The 19,269-nt window shown below is 41.0% G+C and overlaps 1 protein-coding gene across 2 annotated transcripts in view; it reads left to right on the forward strand.

The window, feature by feature from the left end:
* CTNND2 (catenin delta 2) overlaps positions 1–19,269 on the forward strand; it is a 535,412-nt gene that overhangs the window by 96,807 nt on the left and 419,336 nt on the right. For both annotated transcript variants that reach the window (XM_065399924.1, XM_065399925.1), the window contains exon 4: positions 3,008–3,260. In XM_065399924.1, the coding sequence (XP_065255996.1) occupies positions 3,008–3,260 (253 nt within the window). The remainder of the gene's footprint in view (positions 1–3,007; positions 3,261–19,269) is intronic.

The raw sequence follows: 19,269 nt of genomic DNA on the forward strand, positions 1-19,269 counted from the left end.
CGCGCGCTCACACACACACACACACACACACACACACACACACACACATATAAAAATATAAAGAAGCAAGATAGGCCACAAATGACAGATTTAATCTGAACTTTCTGGATCTTTATATTTCCTATTTTTTGTGACAATAGAAGACTCTTGGAAGTGACCCTGTAACTCTGTCTACACTGGAGAATGAACTATTGCTCACAAAATTACCTGGCTTTAGTTTTGAGCAGCTCTGGGACAATTTGTGGTTCCAAGCAGACCTCTTTGTTTTCAGCTGAGCTTTACGTTGTTTTGGGGGGTTCATTCATATCCAAAAGCCAAAGCAAAATTCAGGGGGTGTACGAACCCACGTGATTTAAAATCAAAGAAAAGAATTGCACAAACATTCCCAAACTGAAGCATCTGTGTTTCAAACACATCTACTTAGGCCCAGCTTGAACATGTGCCTACTATTCCTTACTGGTTCACTGGAGACCTACTATAGTTGAAAAGAAAGCAGATCTTAACAGGAATTTCTTTAAAGATATGTTTTATCTAGTCAAGTAGTGGTCTTATTATTTCATATTCTAACTACCACGAGTCTGTGTACATTATAATAAAATTCAAAAGGAAATAATAGCTTGTTAGGATGACATAATTATGAAAATGAATCAGAATGAGTCAAAAAGCATGTAGGTGTTAAAAGTGTGACAACTAGCTTCAATTCATATAGTTGCCTTATTGATAGCAACACAAAAGAGAAAATAAGATGGAAACAAAATAAGTATCAAATATTTTTTTAACATTTTATTGAACTGTGTTGCAAGAAAAAATAATGAAATACATGGGGCAGTGTGGCAATGAAGGGCAATGCAAGACTGCCTATGTGGCAATGAAAGGCCTCCTTTTTAGCAAAGTTATTACTTAGAGCTTTTTGCAACACTCCAGATTTCAATGAGAGATCAAAAGTTAACAGCATTCCCCATGTCATAATTCCAACTCCTAAATATCAAGATCTTAATGCAGTTCATCGCTCTATTTCTTTAATTTCTACTTGTTATTTTTACTACTTTTTCCTAACTTCTGCTTTTTTGAATAATTTTCTTTTTTCATGTGACACTACATTTTCTTTCTCAGTTAATTTTACTTATTGCCTGCTATTAAAACGCTGCCACCTTTTCTGTATCTTGTTAATGTAATACTGCTGAGCCCAGGAATTTTGGTTTGGTTTGTGAACAGAGTTTATCAGTATTCAGATACAGTTATTGCATTACAATTGATCTCTCTTTGAAACAGAAGTTTATTCTTTATATATATATATATATATATATATATATATGTGTGTGTGTGTGTGTTATTCATTAAGGAAATATACAACATGAGATAAAAGACAATATCAAAGCGAGATTTTTCTTTATTGTATTTTCATATAGACTTACATAACTTGATAGTATTGTATTTTTATGTCTGTTAACCACCAAATTTTCAATATTATGACATCATAACTGTTATAACATAAATTCTGTGATTCAACTCACTGTTCATATACATCAAAATGAAAAGTACAAAAAAAAAAAAAGGAAAACGAATAAAAGACAGAAAGATACTAACCAACATGCTCTGTATCTTAACCTTGGCAAGTACTAGTGTTAGATGGGCCCTATCATACAAGCACTATTAATTACTTTTTGAGTATTGCATTTTTAATTTTTACATATACTGCAATATGAAACCCTTAAAGTCGTTTCATGGAACTTAATGAAGTATACAAATTATTTGTAATTATGCATCTGAAATGTAAATATGTGTATCAAAAGAAATGACAGGGAAAATTATTATGAGATCTGGAACTTGAGGATGTATGTTCACCTATAGACCTATGATTTTGACGTAATCAAATGATCCTGAGCCTGGACCCATTGCCATTTATGGAAGAACTTCTGTTGCATTTGATAAGAGCAACATTGGGCCCATAATGAGCTCACTTACAGTGCATTTACTTTTTCTGCTGCTCAGAACTCTCTCATAAACAGGAGTAGCTTTTCATTTGTACTTGTTTCAGGGCCAGTAGGTCATATAGGAACTAATCCTACAGTCCTTACAACAAGAATCTAGTTGACATCATCAGGACTGCAGAACTTGGGTCTAAAATTGCTGCTGCTAAGAACTCAGTACTCATGGCATATTGAAGTGTGCTCTATCGTAGTGGTGTAATAAAAGCATAATGGACTATGAAGCAGACTAACAAGATTTTTAAGGTGCAAAATCATTGAGTCACTTTAAATCTATTAGTTAAAATGCTCTGAACTGTTGATACAATAATCTTGATGAGTACATTTCACTACCATTTTAGACAGGTAGAGACAAATGTGCACAGTGTAATTCTCTTTCAGGGTGAGGTAGCGGATAAGTGAGTCTTGTTTATAGTGATATCAATAAAAATTGTTAATGCAAGCAGGGCTGTGTGTTGAATATTTTACAGGAACTGGGACCCCAGAAGTGGGATGACACGTAACCTCTATATTTTTTTAATCTTTAATAGTCATTTTCAATCCAGACCTTAGAGCCTGGTTCTGCTCTCCTTTGGCGGGAGTTTTAGCTGTGTAAAGACTGCAGAATCAGACCCTTAGAGCTGTTGAAATTTAGCTCGACTACTCCCATGCTCTTCTCATGATACATACAAAACTTGCATTGAGATTTTGCTGCTTGTATATTTTTTTTAACTTCAGATTAACTCATTCTTGAATATGATGTAAGCAATTCAAAGCCCATCTCAAAGAAGCGTTTCTACCTAATCTCTGTGTAACCATTTTAAATATTATTTAGTCTATGAGTGGCATGCTATTTAGAATTTTCACTTGACAGTTATTTACCTCACTGCTTTCAACTATGACAGTGTTGTTCTTTTTTTTCTCATTCTTTTTGAACCCCTGTTTATATGTGTGTATTTTTTTCCTCTGCCTAGACCTGGTTAACCATTTCTGTGAACAGGTCCTCAATTTTTTACTTTGTCCCTACTTTCCTGTCGTAGCCCCATCTTCCCCTGGTGTCGACTCCGTACCCTTACAGCGCACAGGCAGTCAGCACGGCACACAGAACGCAACATCGACCTTCCAGAGGGCCAGCTATGCTGCAGGCCCAGCCTCCAATTACGCAGACCCCTACCGACAGCTGCAGTATTGTCCTTCTGTTGAATCACCATACAGCAAATCTGGGCCAGCCATCCCACCAGAAGGGACCTTGGCTAGGTCACCTTCCATTGATAGCATTCAGAAAGATCCCAGGTGGGTGAAACCTTATTTTGTCTACCGTTACATGTTGATAAAGAAGGGTTATAATTGCAGTCTACTTCTTGTATTTCAACTGTGGTGTATTATTGAAAAATGAAACAAAAATTGTGATTTGTCCTATAAAAGATTCTTTGTTCGAATTAGAATTATCTGTTTTAATGCTTTTTTTAGCATACTCTTGTGAGCTCTCCTTTAGAACAAGATGGCCTTCAGTACATACATTTGTCTACCCTTGCTAGGGCCACCATGTGAAATACTATGAAAAGAAATTATGCTGAGACTCTGGCGCCATGAGTCCATGAATCTTAACTGTGATGGCTCAGGTTTTCCTTTTCTATTCAAGGAGAAATTTTGTTCTTCTGTAAATGTTTAATAATGTGCAAAGTGGCACCCGAGTGCTAGGCTATGAGAATAACAGTGATTGAGAGATAGAACATGCTCAGGTCTATATTTCATCTGAAGATACTGTATCTAAGCTCTGCCAGTACATGACAGCAAAATGATTTGCAGTGTAACTTTCAGTAAATGATTATTGCTGCCTACAAATTTAAAATGTAGAGCCTCTTCTCTTCATAGAAAATATTGGCTTCTATGACACATACGCACTCTGTGGTTGTATACATATAAATATAAAATATAGTCATCATTGCATTCTCTAGGTATACTGGAAATCAAAAAGTATGTGCTTGATGGCAGCATTCTAAGGGGTGAATTGTCCTCAGTTATGACAATAACAGAGATGGAGGTATTAACAGCACCTCTTAATTGGATTGATTGTTGTTGTTTGGTTTTGTGGTGCAAAGGATCAGTAATTTTATGGGTTTTTTATGATTCTTGTAAGTTAAATAGCTTTGAAGTTGAAATCAGACTCTTGAGAAGTTACATAATTAAGCTTTTATTCACAAATATTTGACTTCTTAAAATCTGTATTCATTTGTACAGGATTTTCTGTGGTAGATATTGTGATTTTGTTGCATGGTATTTAGCAACAGGAACACCCAAAAATGTGTCCCCAACAAGGTCATTAGGGAGATGTTTGACCAACAAGATACATAAGATATAATGGCAAGATTTTCCTTCTTTCACTATAGAAATGAACGGTTCATAGCCTTGATAGCCTGCACTCTGTACATGTTAACTAACTGTATAGTAACTGCCTCACTAGTCCAAGAGGCCAACAACAGATTAATTTTGTAGCATATCAGGGACACTACTGCTTCTAGTACAGCTCATTATGCTAGTGACCCACTTCTCATGTGGGTATAGCTGCTGTCTCCTTATCCTTAACTCTTGATGCTACACCATATGTTTGAATGAGGAGGAGACAACAGGCACTGTGTATTTTAGGTTTTATATATATATATATATATATATCTTCGCACACAGATAAAATATCATCACACTAACATAATTTACCCATCTAGACGGTCACTAAATTCGGACACTTGTTCTATGGTATTGAATTCTTGATGGGGATACTATAGAAGGACTTTTGCATGCAACAAAACTTTGCCTTGTAATCATACCTTGTTAATGCCATACAAAAGATGTACAGGGACTTGAAATATAAGAGAAGAATGAGATTGATTGCAATAAATACATTTAGGAAAAATATATTGGAATTGAAGGCATTCCTCCTTGTGCTAAAGGAAAGCATATGTACTATATTATGGTGGTGTTGGACATATGGTTTAAAAAGATGTAATCTTTGTGGAAAATACACCATTATCACTGTAATGTTGGAAAGATCAGCACCTGCATAGGTTATATGCTAGCAAATGTCAAACTTGTTCCTTTTGTAAAATGATTTTGTTTACTTTTGCTTGGTGCTCTAGCCATATTTTCCAGCCCGTTTTGTTTCTCTTCTCCTTCCAATGTAATGCATGGAATTATATGAATACTAATTTCAATAAGAATATAGGAGATGGAATATTGACATCCATAGATGTAAATAGAACTTGGTAAGCTTTACACAGAAAGAAATTTGTTTATCTACAATTTTTCATTTCATGAATTAATCATAAACAGGCTGTGATTTTTACTTTTTTTTTTTTTTTTAGTAACAGGGATTTATATTGTAGCTTATGCAAATGTATTTCATGTTGTAGATTACTAGTGAGCTACTGACTGCAGCTATTGCTTCAAGTATTTGTTATCTGCATATTCACAGATTGTGTTATTTGGTTGGTTACCTGAGTCACATGGTAGTGTTCTGAAAAGCAAATTAAAGGGGGAGGAGGGAGGTACAAATACTGTCAAAGCCAGCTGTATGGATTTTACTCAAACAAATGTTTGTAAATATTTTATTGTAGTAATCGCTCAGCTCTAGACCTAAATTATTTGTAAATAGAAATGAAAGAGTGTGACATCCTTGAGTAAAAGTGTTCTGGCTTCAAATAGAAGTCAGTCTTATGAAAATTAGCTTGATACACCAAGTAAAAGATTATTACCCAATTTTTTTTTCAACTAGTCTGGCAAGAAGGAATCAAAGTGAGTTGAAGGTGGGGAAAAACTCAGTTTCTCAAGTTAAAGTGATTAGTTTAATTTGAAGGATGAAGTTCTGGCCTGTTTTACACAGGTGGTGGTAGAGACAGGGGTACAAGATGAGGAGGAATGGTGTTGGACATCTCTTCCCACGCAACAGGAACTCTCACAGGAGCAGCAGATAATACAGACCCAGCACCCCCTTGAATTCTATGCACAGCTCCTGTTTAACTTCCATGAGTAGGATTCTAGAATCTCAGGAATCATGGTTTGGGAACACTGATAGGCTCCTTGCCACTAATAGCAGCACTAGAACAGGGCATGTAATTCTCCTTTAGCAGCAATGGTAAGGAGCACTGCTGAGCATGTTGTGTCCTGATCTGTAAGAGGTATATTCCACTGCATGGGCAAAATGCCTTACTAAGCTGCCCCTATTCACCACATTACCAGAAACATATTGACAAATTGGAGGGAGTTTAGAGAAGAGCAACAAAAATACCAGGAGAGTTGGACAGATTGATTTATGAGGAAAGATTAAAAGCTTGGCTAAAAGAATAATGAGGGCAGAGAGACAAAACACCCCAAATACTTGAAGGAACACTGAGAAAAGACAGAAATCATTTAACATAGTACACAGAGGTATAATTAAGAGTAATGAATGAAATTAAAAAACAAAATTTGGGCTGAATATCAAGAAAAGCCTCCTGGTGGTGAGCTGTGTTACCCTGTGGAATCAATTCCACAGGGATATTGTTTGGATTCTTTGAAGCTAGACTGAACAAACACCAGAAAATGTATTGTAGGGAGCAATCTTCCATTGCTCAAGGGATAAACTGGATGATCTAATAGGTCTTGGACTTCCATGACACTGTGATCTAGTGCTGTGGTAAGAAAATTTGTGATCAAATGAGTTTCTGGTACTAAATCTGTATGATCTGTCAGATTTGTCAGTGGGTCACTAATGGACTAAACTAAAAAAAAAAGAAAATTGTAAAATCTGGCAGAACAATATAGTAACAGTAGCAGTCATGCTGAAAAACAGTTCAGCAATACAATCAAAACTAACTTCAAATAGAATAAAATGTAATATCCCATAGGTATAATGTACCATCGATATATTATCCATTTCCATGTCATAGTGAATGATATTGTTATGAGTTTTTACTGTTTACATTTTTATAGTATGCTGTTTTAAATAAATATGTTTCAAACAGCACCTTTAAACTATTTATACAAAATACACTGGAAAATCCAATGAACACACACACAAATGGTGCGTTTACCAAAAATACTGTACTTTCTAGAATACTCATAGAATGATAATCTGAAAGATCCCTTTTTATGACTTTTTAATTTTTTTCCCCAGCACTTTCTGGTGAAAAATGTGACAACTAAAATAGATAATTTAAAAATGTAAATAGCATTAAAAATACAAATAACTGGTAGTGGCACATTACTTTTTTGAAACTGTCCAGGTAGAAATCAGCACAGTTACTGATTGTGCCAGCTATTGCATAATTTAAATTTTATATCCTGAGGCATTCCTGCTGTGCTTTTACTTTCAAAGTCAAAGTTCTGATTGATTACCTCTGTTGGGGTTAATTTCCCACCACACAGAGAATGAAAGCACTGACTCACTACCTTCAAAGTTCTTAAATCATAAGCCTCTCATTGTACAAAGGAGAAGTAGGCTGAAGCAAAGCATCCTGTGTCCACTATGAACCATCAAAACCCATTTTGCATCACTTTCTGCAAAGAGCTGTGGTATATTTTCAAACCTGTCTTTGTAAAGCTTTCTTTTCCCTGTAGTAAAAAGAATCTCATTATGATAAGTGGCAATTAACATATATGCTTCAATAAAAGTGCAATAAAAGTATAAGACATTGGCTCTTTAAGATAAACTAAAATATTTCTGCAGGAGTCCTTACAGAATATTTATTTGATTTGTTTTAAGGATTATCATAATATTAACAGAATTGCTTTACTATAAATCTTAATAATAGTGAAAGGCGCTATTACAGTGTTATGAGAGAGGCCAGTAAGAATATAAATGTCAGTCTGTGTGTGTTTGTGCAAAAAAAATTATTCTCTGTGTGTGTGTATGTGTACATTTTTATTTTTAAAAATGTATAAGGCAGTGTGATATACTTGTGATAGACAGAAATACGAAGCAGGCAGTACCCCAGGAATAGTTATTTGGTGACTTCCTTTTCCCTATTAACACTCCCCATTGCAAGGATGTCCATTTGTAATTTTTTTTCCAGCGTTCCTTTCCCAACCCATTAAACTGGCAGAATCAACTAGCTGTAGCCCTAAGGTGATAATTTTGCAATTGACGGTGCTGGCTGTATCTTTCTCTCTTACAACAGGATATCTGTTCTGTTTTCCCTTTCTTATTGCTGAGGTGATGGCATATCCTCACAGGCATTTATCAATAGTCATCTAAGTGCAGAACAATGAACCAATATGAAATATTAAAATCAAAGGGACGATACAACCAACCCAAGCAGGCACACAATTCAAGACAAGTGATATGGGCTCAGGGCAAGCCTCATGTGCTCACCCAAACCATCCTTCCAAATGAAAGGGATGGGTTCTCATTTTGCATATAGAATAGCCATGAGAAAGGGTAACAAATATAAAACAAACAGAAAATGGGGGAAGGGGCAAACATAGCTAAAGATGAAGACTGCTGATATAAATAGGACTTATATTGTGCCCTAAAAACTGCAAACATGGGATTCCAGCAACCTGCTTGAAGAGAGTGCTCCAGAAGCAACAACTCCTGACCAAGAATGTCTAGCTTCCAGCTTGCTCAGGATTACAGGAGAGCATCCCTTCCCAGGCCTGTAACTCTTGGGCAAAGATTTAGGGAGATAAGGGGGTATTGCCCAAGTTCCTGGGATCTAGATTATGAAAACTAGCTTTATAGAATACCAAGACTATGAATTGTGCCTTTTTGTATACTGGAAACTGCTGTAGACTGAAGAGAGTGGTTGTAAGTGACCTGAAAGGGTTAGGGCCTGGGGAGGAGATGGGTGACATATGTCTGACTCAGGTCACTGTATGATAAATGTGGTTCACTGTTCAACAGACTTCTTTCTATGTTAGATCTTTATTATTCACTACATAGCCTGACACACACTGTTTATCTAATGCATTTCATTGTGTGCTACAGAAAAACCTGAAGTGCACTCTAAGAAAGAGAAAAGTTTGTTTTTCGTAGCTCATGTCATATTCTCAGTCTTTTCTCTATGACTGGATTTGTTCTACTGATGACACAGAAGTTTGTATGTGAGCCCTTTGTTAGATCCATCACTCAATTTTGTTGACATCCCACCTTTAAAAGTACTCTAAATCCCATCAGTACACCAACTCATGATATTGTAATGGTTGGACATTGTAATTTCATTATATTATAGTGGCATGGACCTTAGTGGCATATTTACTTAGTCTATAGTGTGTAATTTTTAGGTAGATGATGTCCCATCTTATTAATATCTTGCTTTTTGATGTGAATGTTTTATTTTACATCTTGTTAAAGGCATAGTGTTCTTATTTATCTCCTTTGTTCCAGAGGTGGGAGAAAGCACAAGGCTATGCATAGTCTTATTACCAGTGCAGGACAGCAGAAGGGTGATAGTGATGCAGATAGTAGTAATGAGCCCAGAGAGTATATATCTGAATACCCTGGCAGGCTGGAATGGCTGTGCTGGGAGAAGTGCTAACTTACAACCTTTGAACAGGTACAACACGGGATGTTTCCCTGCATTTCACTCAGACCTCTGAAGCTACTGTGCCTTTTATCAGCATAATGCTTCCAGGCACCTGCACTTGAATAGTGCACTTCATCCCCCTCTCTCATCTTCCTCAGCTCATCTTAGGCTTGTGTGAGCCATAATCGAGCTCCTAATAGTTAATAGGCCATAATGTGATTTTGTCTGTGTTAGCCACACATGTCCCTCAATATCCCGTGGATCACCTGCACACTTTAACAGGTGCAAACTCTGCACAATGCCTTTCTCTGATGAACAATACAATTCTAAAAATTTGCAGTTCTTGTCAAGTAAATAATATGTATTTTAAAAAATATGAGCTAATATTTAAAATATTTAAAAAATATGTACATGAGAGAACAGCTTAACTTCAAAGTGCATTTCTCTAATGTACTGGCAAAATAAACTGCCTTTAAAAAATCTCTGTATTACCTCTCTGCCTTAATTTTCTCATCTGCAAAATGGGGATAATAGTAGTTACCTTCCTCACAGAGGTGCTGTGAGAATTAGTTATTTTATAAAGTGCTCTGAAGATGCAAAGCCATGTTCTGCTCTTACTTATGCCTAGGCCACCTTCACTGACAGTATGGCAAGGGGTGGTGCTGGGTCTGAGGAGATTTCTTCAGTTAGATCTTCTGCTGAGGAAATGAAGGGGAAAGTCATGTCAGTTGCTAGTCAGTTATTTAAAATAGACAATGCACCTCCTTGTCTGACAAAGCCTCATATTGTGAAAGCAGGACGATCAGCGAGTTATCTTCAGTGCCTATACACAAATGTGAAAAGCCTGGGAAATAAGCAGGGAGAACTGGAAGTCCTGGCACAGTCAAGGAATTATGATGTGATTGGAATAACAGAGACCTGGTGGGATAAATCACATGACAGGAGTACTGCCATGGATGGATATAAACTGTTCAGGAAGGACAGGCAGGGCAGAAAAGGTGGGGGAGTTGCATTGTATGTAAGAGAGGAGTATGACTGCCCAGAGCTCCGGTATGAAACTGCAGAAAAACCTGAGAGTCTCTGGATTAAGTTTAGAAGTGTGAGCAACAAGGGTGATGTCGTGGTGGAAATCTGCTATAGACGATCAAACCAGGGGGATGAGGTGGACGAGGCTTTCTTCCGACAACTAACAGAAGTTACTAGATCACAGGCCCTGGTTCTCATGGGGGACTTCAATCACCCCAATATCTGCTGGGAGAGCAATACAGCGGTGCACAGACAATCCAGTAAGTTTTTTGAAAGTGTAGGGGACAATTTCCTGGTGCAAGTGCTGGAGGAACCAACTAGGGGCAGAGCTCTTCTTGACCTGCTGCTCACAAACCGGGAAGAATTAGTAGGGGAAGCAAAAGTGGATGGGAACCTGGGCGGCAGTGACCATGAGATGGTTAAGTTCAGGATCCTGACACAAGGAAGAAAGGAGAGCAGCAAAATATGGACCCTGGACTTCAGAAGAGCAGATTTTGACTCCCTCGGGGAACTGATGGGCAGGATCCCCTGGGAGAATAACATGAGGGGGAAAGGAGTCCAGGAGAGCTGGCTGTATTTTAAAGAATCCTTATTGAGGTTGCAGGAAAAAACCATCCCGATGTGTAGAAAGAATAGTAAATATGGCAGGCGACCAGCTTGGCGTAACAGTGAAACCCTTGTTGATCTTAAAAACTAAAAAGAAGTTTACAAGAAGTGGAAGATTGGACAAATGACCAGGGAGGAGTAGAAAAATATTGCTCAGGCATGCAGGAGTGAAATCAGGAAGGCCAAATCACACTTGGAGTTGCAACAAGCAAGAGATGTTAAGAGCAACAAGAAGGGTTTCTACAGGTATGTTAGCAACAAGAAGAAGGTCAAGGAAAGTGTGGGCCCCTTACTGAATGAGGGAGGCAACCTAGTGACAGAGGATGTGGAAAAAGCTAATATACTCAATGCTTATTTCGCCTCTGTCTTCACGAACAAGGTCAGCTCCCAGACTACTGCACTGGGCAGCACAGCATGGGGAGGAAGTGACCAGCCCTCTGTGGAGAAAGAAGTGGTTCAGGACAATTTAGAAAAACTGGACGAGCACAAGTCCATGGGGCCGGATGCGCTGCATCCGAGGGTGCTAAAGGAGTTGGCGGATGTGATTGCAGAGCCATTGGCCATTATCTTTGAAAACTCATGGTGATCGGGGGAGGTCCCAGATGACTGGAAAAAGGCTAATGTAGTGCCCATCTTTAAAAAAGCGAAGAAGGAGGATCCGGGGAACTACAGGCCAGTCAGCCTCACCTCAGTCCCTGGAAAAACCATGGAGTGGGTCCTCAAAGAATCAATTCTGATGCACTTTGAGGAGAGGAAAGTGATCAGGAACAGTCAGCATGGATTGACCAAGGGCAAGTCATGCCTGACTAACCTAATTACCTTCTATGATGAGATAACTGGCTCTGTGGATGAGGGGAAAGCAGTGGACGTGTTATTCCTTGACTTTAGCAAAGCTTTTGATATGGTCTCCCACAGTATTCTTGCTGGCAAGTTAAAGAAGTATGGGCTGGAAGAATGGACTATAAGGTGGATAGAAAGCTGGCTAGAACGTCGGGCTCAACGGGTAGTAATCAATGCCTCCATGTCTATTGGCAGCCGGTATCAAGCGGAGTGCACCAAGGGTCGGTCCTGGAGCCGGTTTTGTTCAATATCTTCATTAATGATCTGGAGGATGGCGTGGACAGCAAGTTTGCAGATGACACTAAACTGGGAGGAGTGGTAGATATGCTGGAGGGTAGGGATAGGATACAGAGGGACCTAGACAAATTAGTGGATTGGGCCAAAAAAAATCTGATAAGGTTCAACAAGGACAAGTGCATAGTCCTGCACTTAGGCAGGAAGAATCCCATGCGCTGCTCCAGACTAGGGACCGAATGGCTAGGCAGCAATTCTGCAGAAAAGGACCTAAGGGTTACAGTGGATAAGAAGCTGGATATGAGTCAACAGTGTGCCCTTGTTGCCAAGAAGGCTAACGGCATTTTGGGCTGTATAAGTAGGGGCATTGCCAGCAGATCGAGGGACGTGATCATTCCCCTCTATTCGACATTGGTGAGGCCTCATCTGGAGTACTGTGTCCAGTTTTGGGCCCCATACTACAAGAAGGATGTGGAAAAATTGGAAAGAGTCCAGCGGGGGCTGGAGCACATGAGTTATGAGGAGAGGCTGAGGGAACTGGGATTGTTTAGTCTGCAGAAAAGGAGAATGAGGGGGGATTTGATAGCTGCTTTCAACTACCTGAAAGGGAGTTCCAAAGAGGATGGATCTAGACTGTTCTCAGTGGTACCAGATGACAGAACAAGGGGTAATGGTCTCAAGTTGCAGTGGGGGAGGTTTAGGTTGGATATTAGGAAAAACTTTTTCACGAGGAAGGTGGTGAAGCACTGGAATGGGTTACCTAGGAAGGTGGTGGAATCTCCTTCCTTAGAGGTTTTTAAGGTCAGGTTTGATGAATCCTTGGTTGGGATGATTTAGTTGGGGATTGGTCCTGCTTTGAGCAGGGGGTTGGACTAGATGACCTCCTGAGGTCCCTTTCAACCCTGATATTCTATGATTCTTTGAAATGTTGGGTGCTGCTGTCAACTATTTTCTTATAAGTCTGTTTTTTGTGCTCTTAGAGGTAATCCAGGGTCCAGTCATATCCCTATCTATGCTTTTATGCAAACCAGAAGGAAAGGTGTGTAAAAAGGTTGTGTGTTCCTAAAGATGAAGATGTAAGTGGTATTTCATTGCTCTTCCATAAGTAGAGAGAGAAACAAAAGGCAGCAAGTTTTGCTGCAGTGACACAAACTCCCCATTTTCTTAGGCTAGGTCTACACTACCCGCCTGAATCGGCGGGTAGAAATTGATCTCTCGGGGATCGAATTATCGCGTCTTGTCGGGATGCGACAATCGATCCCCGAATCGACGCTCTTACTCCACCAGTGGAGGTGGGAGTAAGCGCCGTCGACTGGGAGCCGCAGAGGTCGATTTTGCCGCCGTCCTCACAGCGGGGTAAGTCGGTTCCGATACGTCGAATTCAGCTATGCTATTCGCGTAGCTGAATTTGCGTATCTTAAATCGACCCCCCCCCCGTAGTGAAGACCTGCCCTGAGTGTACAGTGTGTTTTGCAAGACTAAATGAAGTACTGCTCAAGTAACTGGGCAGAAAGACTATTTGAAGAAAGTGCTTTAATTTACAAACAGTTGAAAATGGAGAAGGGAAAATAAGAAGGGAAAAGATAGTTTGACAGTTTATTTTAATTCTTTTTAATGATTTATATCATAGCTTTACAGTTGACTGAAACTGTGACTGTGAACACAGCATGGATCACTTCATATGGCTTGCATGGGATGGGAATGGGCCAATCTCTGTAGTTTTACTTTAGAGCTTCATGTTCTACATAAATCTAAAACTGCAAGACATCCCCCCCTTTTCTAGAGCAGTGTTTTTCAAAGTTTGGGTCGTGACCCTAGCGGCTCTGGTCAGCACCGCCGACCAGGACATTGGCGGTGCTGCCCAGCTAAGGCAGGCTAGTGACTACCTGTTCCAACACCACGCTGCGCCCTGGAAGCGGCTAGCAGCAGGTCCGGCTTCTAGGCAGGGGGGCCATGGGTCTCCGCGCGCTGCCCCCGTCCCGATCACTGGCTCTGCACTCCAAGCTGTGGGGGGGCAGTGCCTGTGGGCGAGAGCTGCGTGGAGCTGTTTGCGCATCTCCGCCTAGGAGCCAGACCTGCTGCTGGCCGCTTCCGGGGTACAGCGCAGTCCGTGGTGCAGGACAGGCGGGAAGCCTGCCTCTGCACCCTGGCTGCACCACTGACTGGGAGCCGCCGGAAGTAAGTCCGTGCCCCAACCTGGCGCCCCAATCCCCTGCCCCAGCCCTGAGGCCCCCCCCCCCAACCCGGAACCTCTTCCTGCACTCCAAACCCCTCATCCCTGGCCCAACCCCAGAGCCTGCACCCCCAGCCCAGAGCCCTGACCCCCTCCCATATCCCAACCCCCTGCCCAGTCCTGAGCCCCTCCCACACCCCAAACCTCTCATTCCCAGCTCCGTTGGGTCACGGGCATCAACAATTTTCTTCAACTGGGTCCCCAGAAAAAAAGTTTGAAAATTACTGCTCTAGAGCACTACCTACCTACCCTCATAGTTCTTCATACTTCATATCCTCATACTTCTTCACCTTCCTTCAGGCCCCTCACCTCCTTAGATCTCTTTAGGGATTACGAAGAATGTTTTGTTGCATCTCCTTGGGAACCCACTGATCTTCACCTAATGTCATCAGAGCGCACCAAGCAGCCCCTCTTCCCCACAGGTTTTCAGTCTGCTGCCTGTTAATGGATGTTGCCTCTTTGATTTAATTTAAGATTCAGGATTGGGGCAAGGAGATATGAGGCCTACCCCAACTGGGTATTGGTATTCCCACTCCCAGTGCCAGCAGCTCATCCAATGAATTAGGGTAAGAGACACCTCATAATACTTAGCATTGTAGCTAGTGGTTCCTTAGCAACCAAGCACCTAGTAGCGATTGTTGCTATGGTTCCCCCAAGAGTTTCTACAATTATTATGAGATGTTTCTGTCCTTTTACTTAGTTTTAAGCCACTTCAACAAGAGTGCTTTTCCTTCTAATGGATTGGGGGCTGCAGTTGTCTTTACCAGGCACCCACTAAGATGCTCCTCAAAGGGAGTGGACTGCCAGAGATCCTGGGAAAGAATGGAAGGGGTGTCTTGGCCCAACGAAGGGAGAGGATGAGGCCATTGCCCCCCTGAAGCCATCTAAGGTAAAGATATGGAGAGATGGATCTATGCCAGGGGTCGGCAACCTTTCAGAAGTGGTGTGCCGAGTCTTCATTTATTCACTCTAAGGTTTCGTGTGCCAATAATACATTTTAACCTTTTTAGAAGGTCTCTTTTTATAAGTCTATAATATATAACTAAACTATTGTTGTATGTAAAGTAAATAAGGTTTCAAAATGTTTAAGAAGCTTCATTTAAAATTAAATTAAAATGCAGAGCCCCCCCGGACCGGTGGCCAGGACCCGGGCAGTGTGAGTGCCACTGAAAATCAGCTTGTGTGCCACCTTCGGCACGCGTGCCATAGGTTGCCTACCCCTGATCTATGCAAACAATAGCAGCTTTGTAATCACTCATGAGTAAGGCTGTGATTTAGTCACGGAGGTTATGGCAGTCACAGATTCTGTGACTTTACCGGACCTCCGTGACTTCTTCAGCTTCAGCTGTCAGCAGCTGAAGCTGTGGTTGGAGCTCTGGCTGGGGATGGAGCCGGGGCTATGCTCCCCGCATAGCCCCACGGTGGGGGCCGCAGCCGGGGCCGTCCGCCCCTGCCCCACGGTGGGAGCTGCAGCTGGGACTGTGCACCTCTGCCGTGGCTTGTACGGTTATTTTTAGTAAAAATCACAGGCTCCATGAATTTTTGTCTGTTGTCTGTGACCTGTTCGTGAGTTTTACTAAAAATAACCATGACAAAATCTTAGCCTTACTCGTGAGCCAAGGCTGAAGTCTATGGATGAAAACAATACCACTGGTTTGGGGCGGCTATTGAATTAATTTCATAACAGCTTTTAACCAAGAAAACTTTTTAAATTTTATTTGTAAGAATTTCCTTTATTTGGAAAAAAGTATGTATTGTAAACCGGAGATTGTGTGGTATGGTGTCAAAGGGTGGCTTGCCTGTGGGCTGGAGATCCTGGACCTAAGCCAGCCCTGATTACAAGATGAGCCCACTTGAGAGGAATCAGGTGATTCCAACATAAAATACAGCAGGAAGCTGCAGGGTGAGGTGTGGCAGAGAGAGGAGCACAGACTGCCTAAGGTAGGAAGCCTGGCAGTAAGCTGGCAAGGCTCAGAAACCAGGAGACTAGGTGGAGTGGGGGCTGGTGGAAGAAGTAGCTACAAGGAGCAATTTTGGTTCCTACAGAGCCCTGGCCAGGCAAAGCCTGTGAGTGGGAGTTAAAGAAGAGAAGATGAGCTTAACAGCTCTGTTTGTTTTGGACTTTGGAGTTCTGCTTTTTGTTTTTGTTTTTAACTGTTGCCAGACTGGGGAGCACTAGTAAAGAGTGAGTTAAGGGATTTGCATTTACAAGGTCACTGGAGACAGAGTGAGTTCTTAGAGGGGCCTGGATGAAGTGGAAGTAGAGGCAAGTCAGCCATGGAGAGAACCCTAGTCACAAGGGGGTGCTCAGGAGGCAGTAAATGGCCACCAACCTACGTATGGTGTAAATGTTTTTTGTTTTGTTTTGTTTCTTTTTTACTCAGTTATCCAGGTCATTTCTGGTAAAACCTTTATCTCACACTATACCATCCTATATTTTGTTCATGTGAGACATTTCAAAGAAAAGAGGCTTGAGGGGTTTATTATCATTTTCATTACTACTGTTATTTCTTTCTGTCCACCTATAAAACCTGGTTTTCTTAATTACCCTGGGTCAAAATCTCAACTTTGAATGTCTAAATTATTCAGTTCCCTAAATATGGGAACCCACATTTGAAAATGTGCCTCTGAGTCAGACTGGCAAAAGCACATCAATTGTGTACTTGAGCCACAAAGTAAGGGAAAAATGATTCTTGAAACAAATATAAAATTGATTTTCTATACATTAGAGCAGGGGTTCTCAAACTGGAGGTTGGGACCCCTCAGGGGGTCGCGAGGTTATTACATGGGGGGTCGCAAGCTGTCAACTTCCACCCCAAACCCTGCTTTGCCTCCAGAATTTATAATGGTGTTAAATATATAAAAAGTGATTTTAATTTGTAAGGGGGGTCACACTCAGAGGCTTGCTATGTGGAAGGGGTCACCAGTAAAAAAGTTTGAGAGCCACTCCATTAGAATAATGTGATTTTGAAGTTTGGCATATCGTGAGCTGCCTGGGTTGCATATGAATGTTTATCTCACAGTCAACTTGGAAGACGTTGGACCACAAAACTGCTGTTTGTCCAGAATTAGCTACTGCAAGATCTGGACCTTGGATCACTGTAATTTCTCAACTCGTGATATTACCTGATCCAAATTGCCATATGTCAAAGAAGAAAATGGTTCTGTGTGCTGCAGATTGTTTTTATTTAAAAACAACAGGTGTGATAAACCCCCCCAAACAAGATTTTAATCGTGGAAGTAATCCCATATCAGAAAAGGATTTATATTCAACCTAGACTGTGAGCTTTTATGGGGCATACCTTGCTCCTTGATTGGTACCCCTAGGTACTACTGCAGAAATAATATGATTAAATACTTTTCCAGATCCTTATCGGGTACAGCTGAAATCTCGTGAGAACATGCATTTTTATGGAATTTTGGATAGTTTTGGTAATAGTAAATAAACTAAATAAATGCAAAGCAATGAATATTACTATGTTTATCAAATTGGTTTTCTGAATATGTGCAAAAATGTAACATGTTCAGAATTACATTGTTGTGATGAACATTTGTCTCTAATAGATGAGCTGGCTTGATGATGTCATTTGGCTGAACTTTTCAATGGAAATAAAAATAAATTAGTTTTTTGTTGCCACCAAATTATTCCTATTTGAAGTGTTTAAACTTTACGAGGCTAAGAGGTTGTCTTTCTGGATTGCTCTTATAATTTTGAGTAGCTTCATAATTTGATCATCTTCAAACCCACTTTCCACCCTCTCTTTCTATATTATTTTAAATAAAGTAGTTTCCAGAGGTAGGCAAAATTAAAATTAGAGCACTGTTAAGCTTGACAGTTGCTCTCTCTCTAATTTGGGGAATTAGAAAAGTAAAGGAAGATCACCGCTTTCATTTAACAAGGTTAAAAAAAAGTTTCTATCACATTTCTTTGTGAAGAGAGCGTGGGAAATGTAAACAAGTATAAATTGATGCCAACCAACTTCCAGGCTTGAAAGCAGTTTACAGCAGAGCTTAATTTCTGCAGTGGAAAGTTGGGGAGGGGGGAAGAAATTGATTATATGGGGAGAGAGAAAGACACAATTAGCAGGCCTATCCAAAAATCTCACGGCCAGATTTTGGAGTATGAGAAAGCAGATAAAAAGATAGACTTCTTATATTCAATGTGACACTGGTCCATGGCTATAGACAAATGTAATAAATAAACATTGAATACAAACAAAAGAAATGTGCTATAAATATCATTGTATAAATATACACACGAATTAAAACAATGTTGAACTGTAACTGTAACCGCAGTCCTCCTCTCATAGTCTCTTATCTGACTTCCCTTTCCCTTCAGGAAAACATTTAGGATGGGCACCCAGGGAGCTGGCATACAACTTATGTAACATACTCTCGCAACACCCCTTTAAACTTCCCAGATACATCCGGGGTGAAAGTAACTTAATGGACTTACCGGTACGCAGGGTGGCCGGAGTCCTGGGCAAGGTGGGGGGGAGCGGAAGGGGCGGGGCCTTGGGCGGAAGGAGTGGGGCTGGGGCCAGACTGCCCCAGCCAGCCCTTCAGCGCTGCCCGGCCCGCGCCACCCGGGGCTTCGGTGGTGATTTGAAGGGCACAGGACTCCAGCCACTGGCATGGTTGCAGCAGCAGTGGCTCGGAGCCCCAGTCCCTCTAAATCGCCACTGGAGCCCTGCGGTAGCGGTGGCAGCCAGGAGCCCCAGGGCTTTGGCGGTGATTTAAAGGGCCCGGGCCTCCGGCTGCTGCTGGGAGTGCCAAGGCCTTTTTAAATCACCGGGCCTTTAGCCCTCTTCCCCCCAATTAACGGCCCTGCCAGTATGGTCGGCTGTGTACCAGCTTTCTTACT

The sequence above is a fragment of the Emys orbicularis genome, chromosome 2 (assembly GCF_028017835.1).
Source record: "Emys orbicularis isolate rEmyOrb1 chromosome 2, rEmyOrb1.hap1, whole genome shotgun sequence".
Taxonomy (NCBI): domain Eukaryota; kingdom Metazoa; phylum Chordata; order Testudines; family Emydidae; genus Emys; species Emys orbicularis.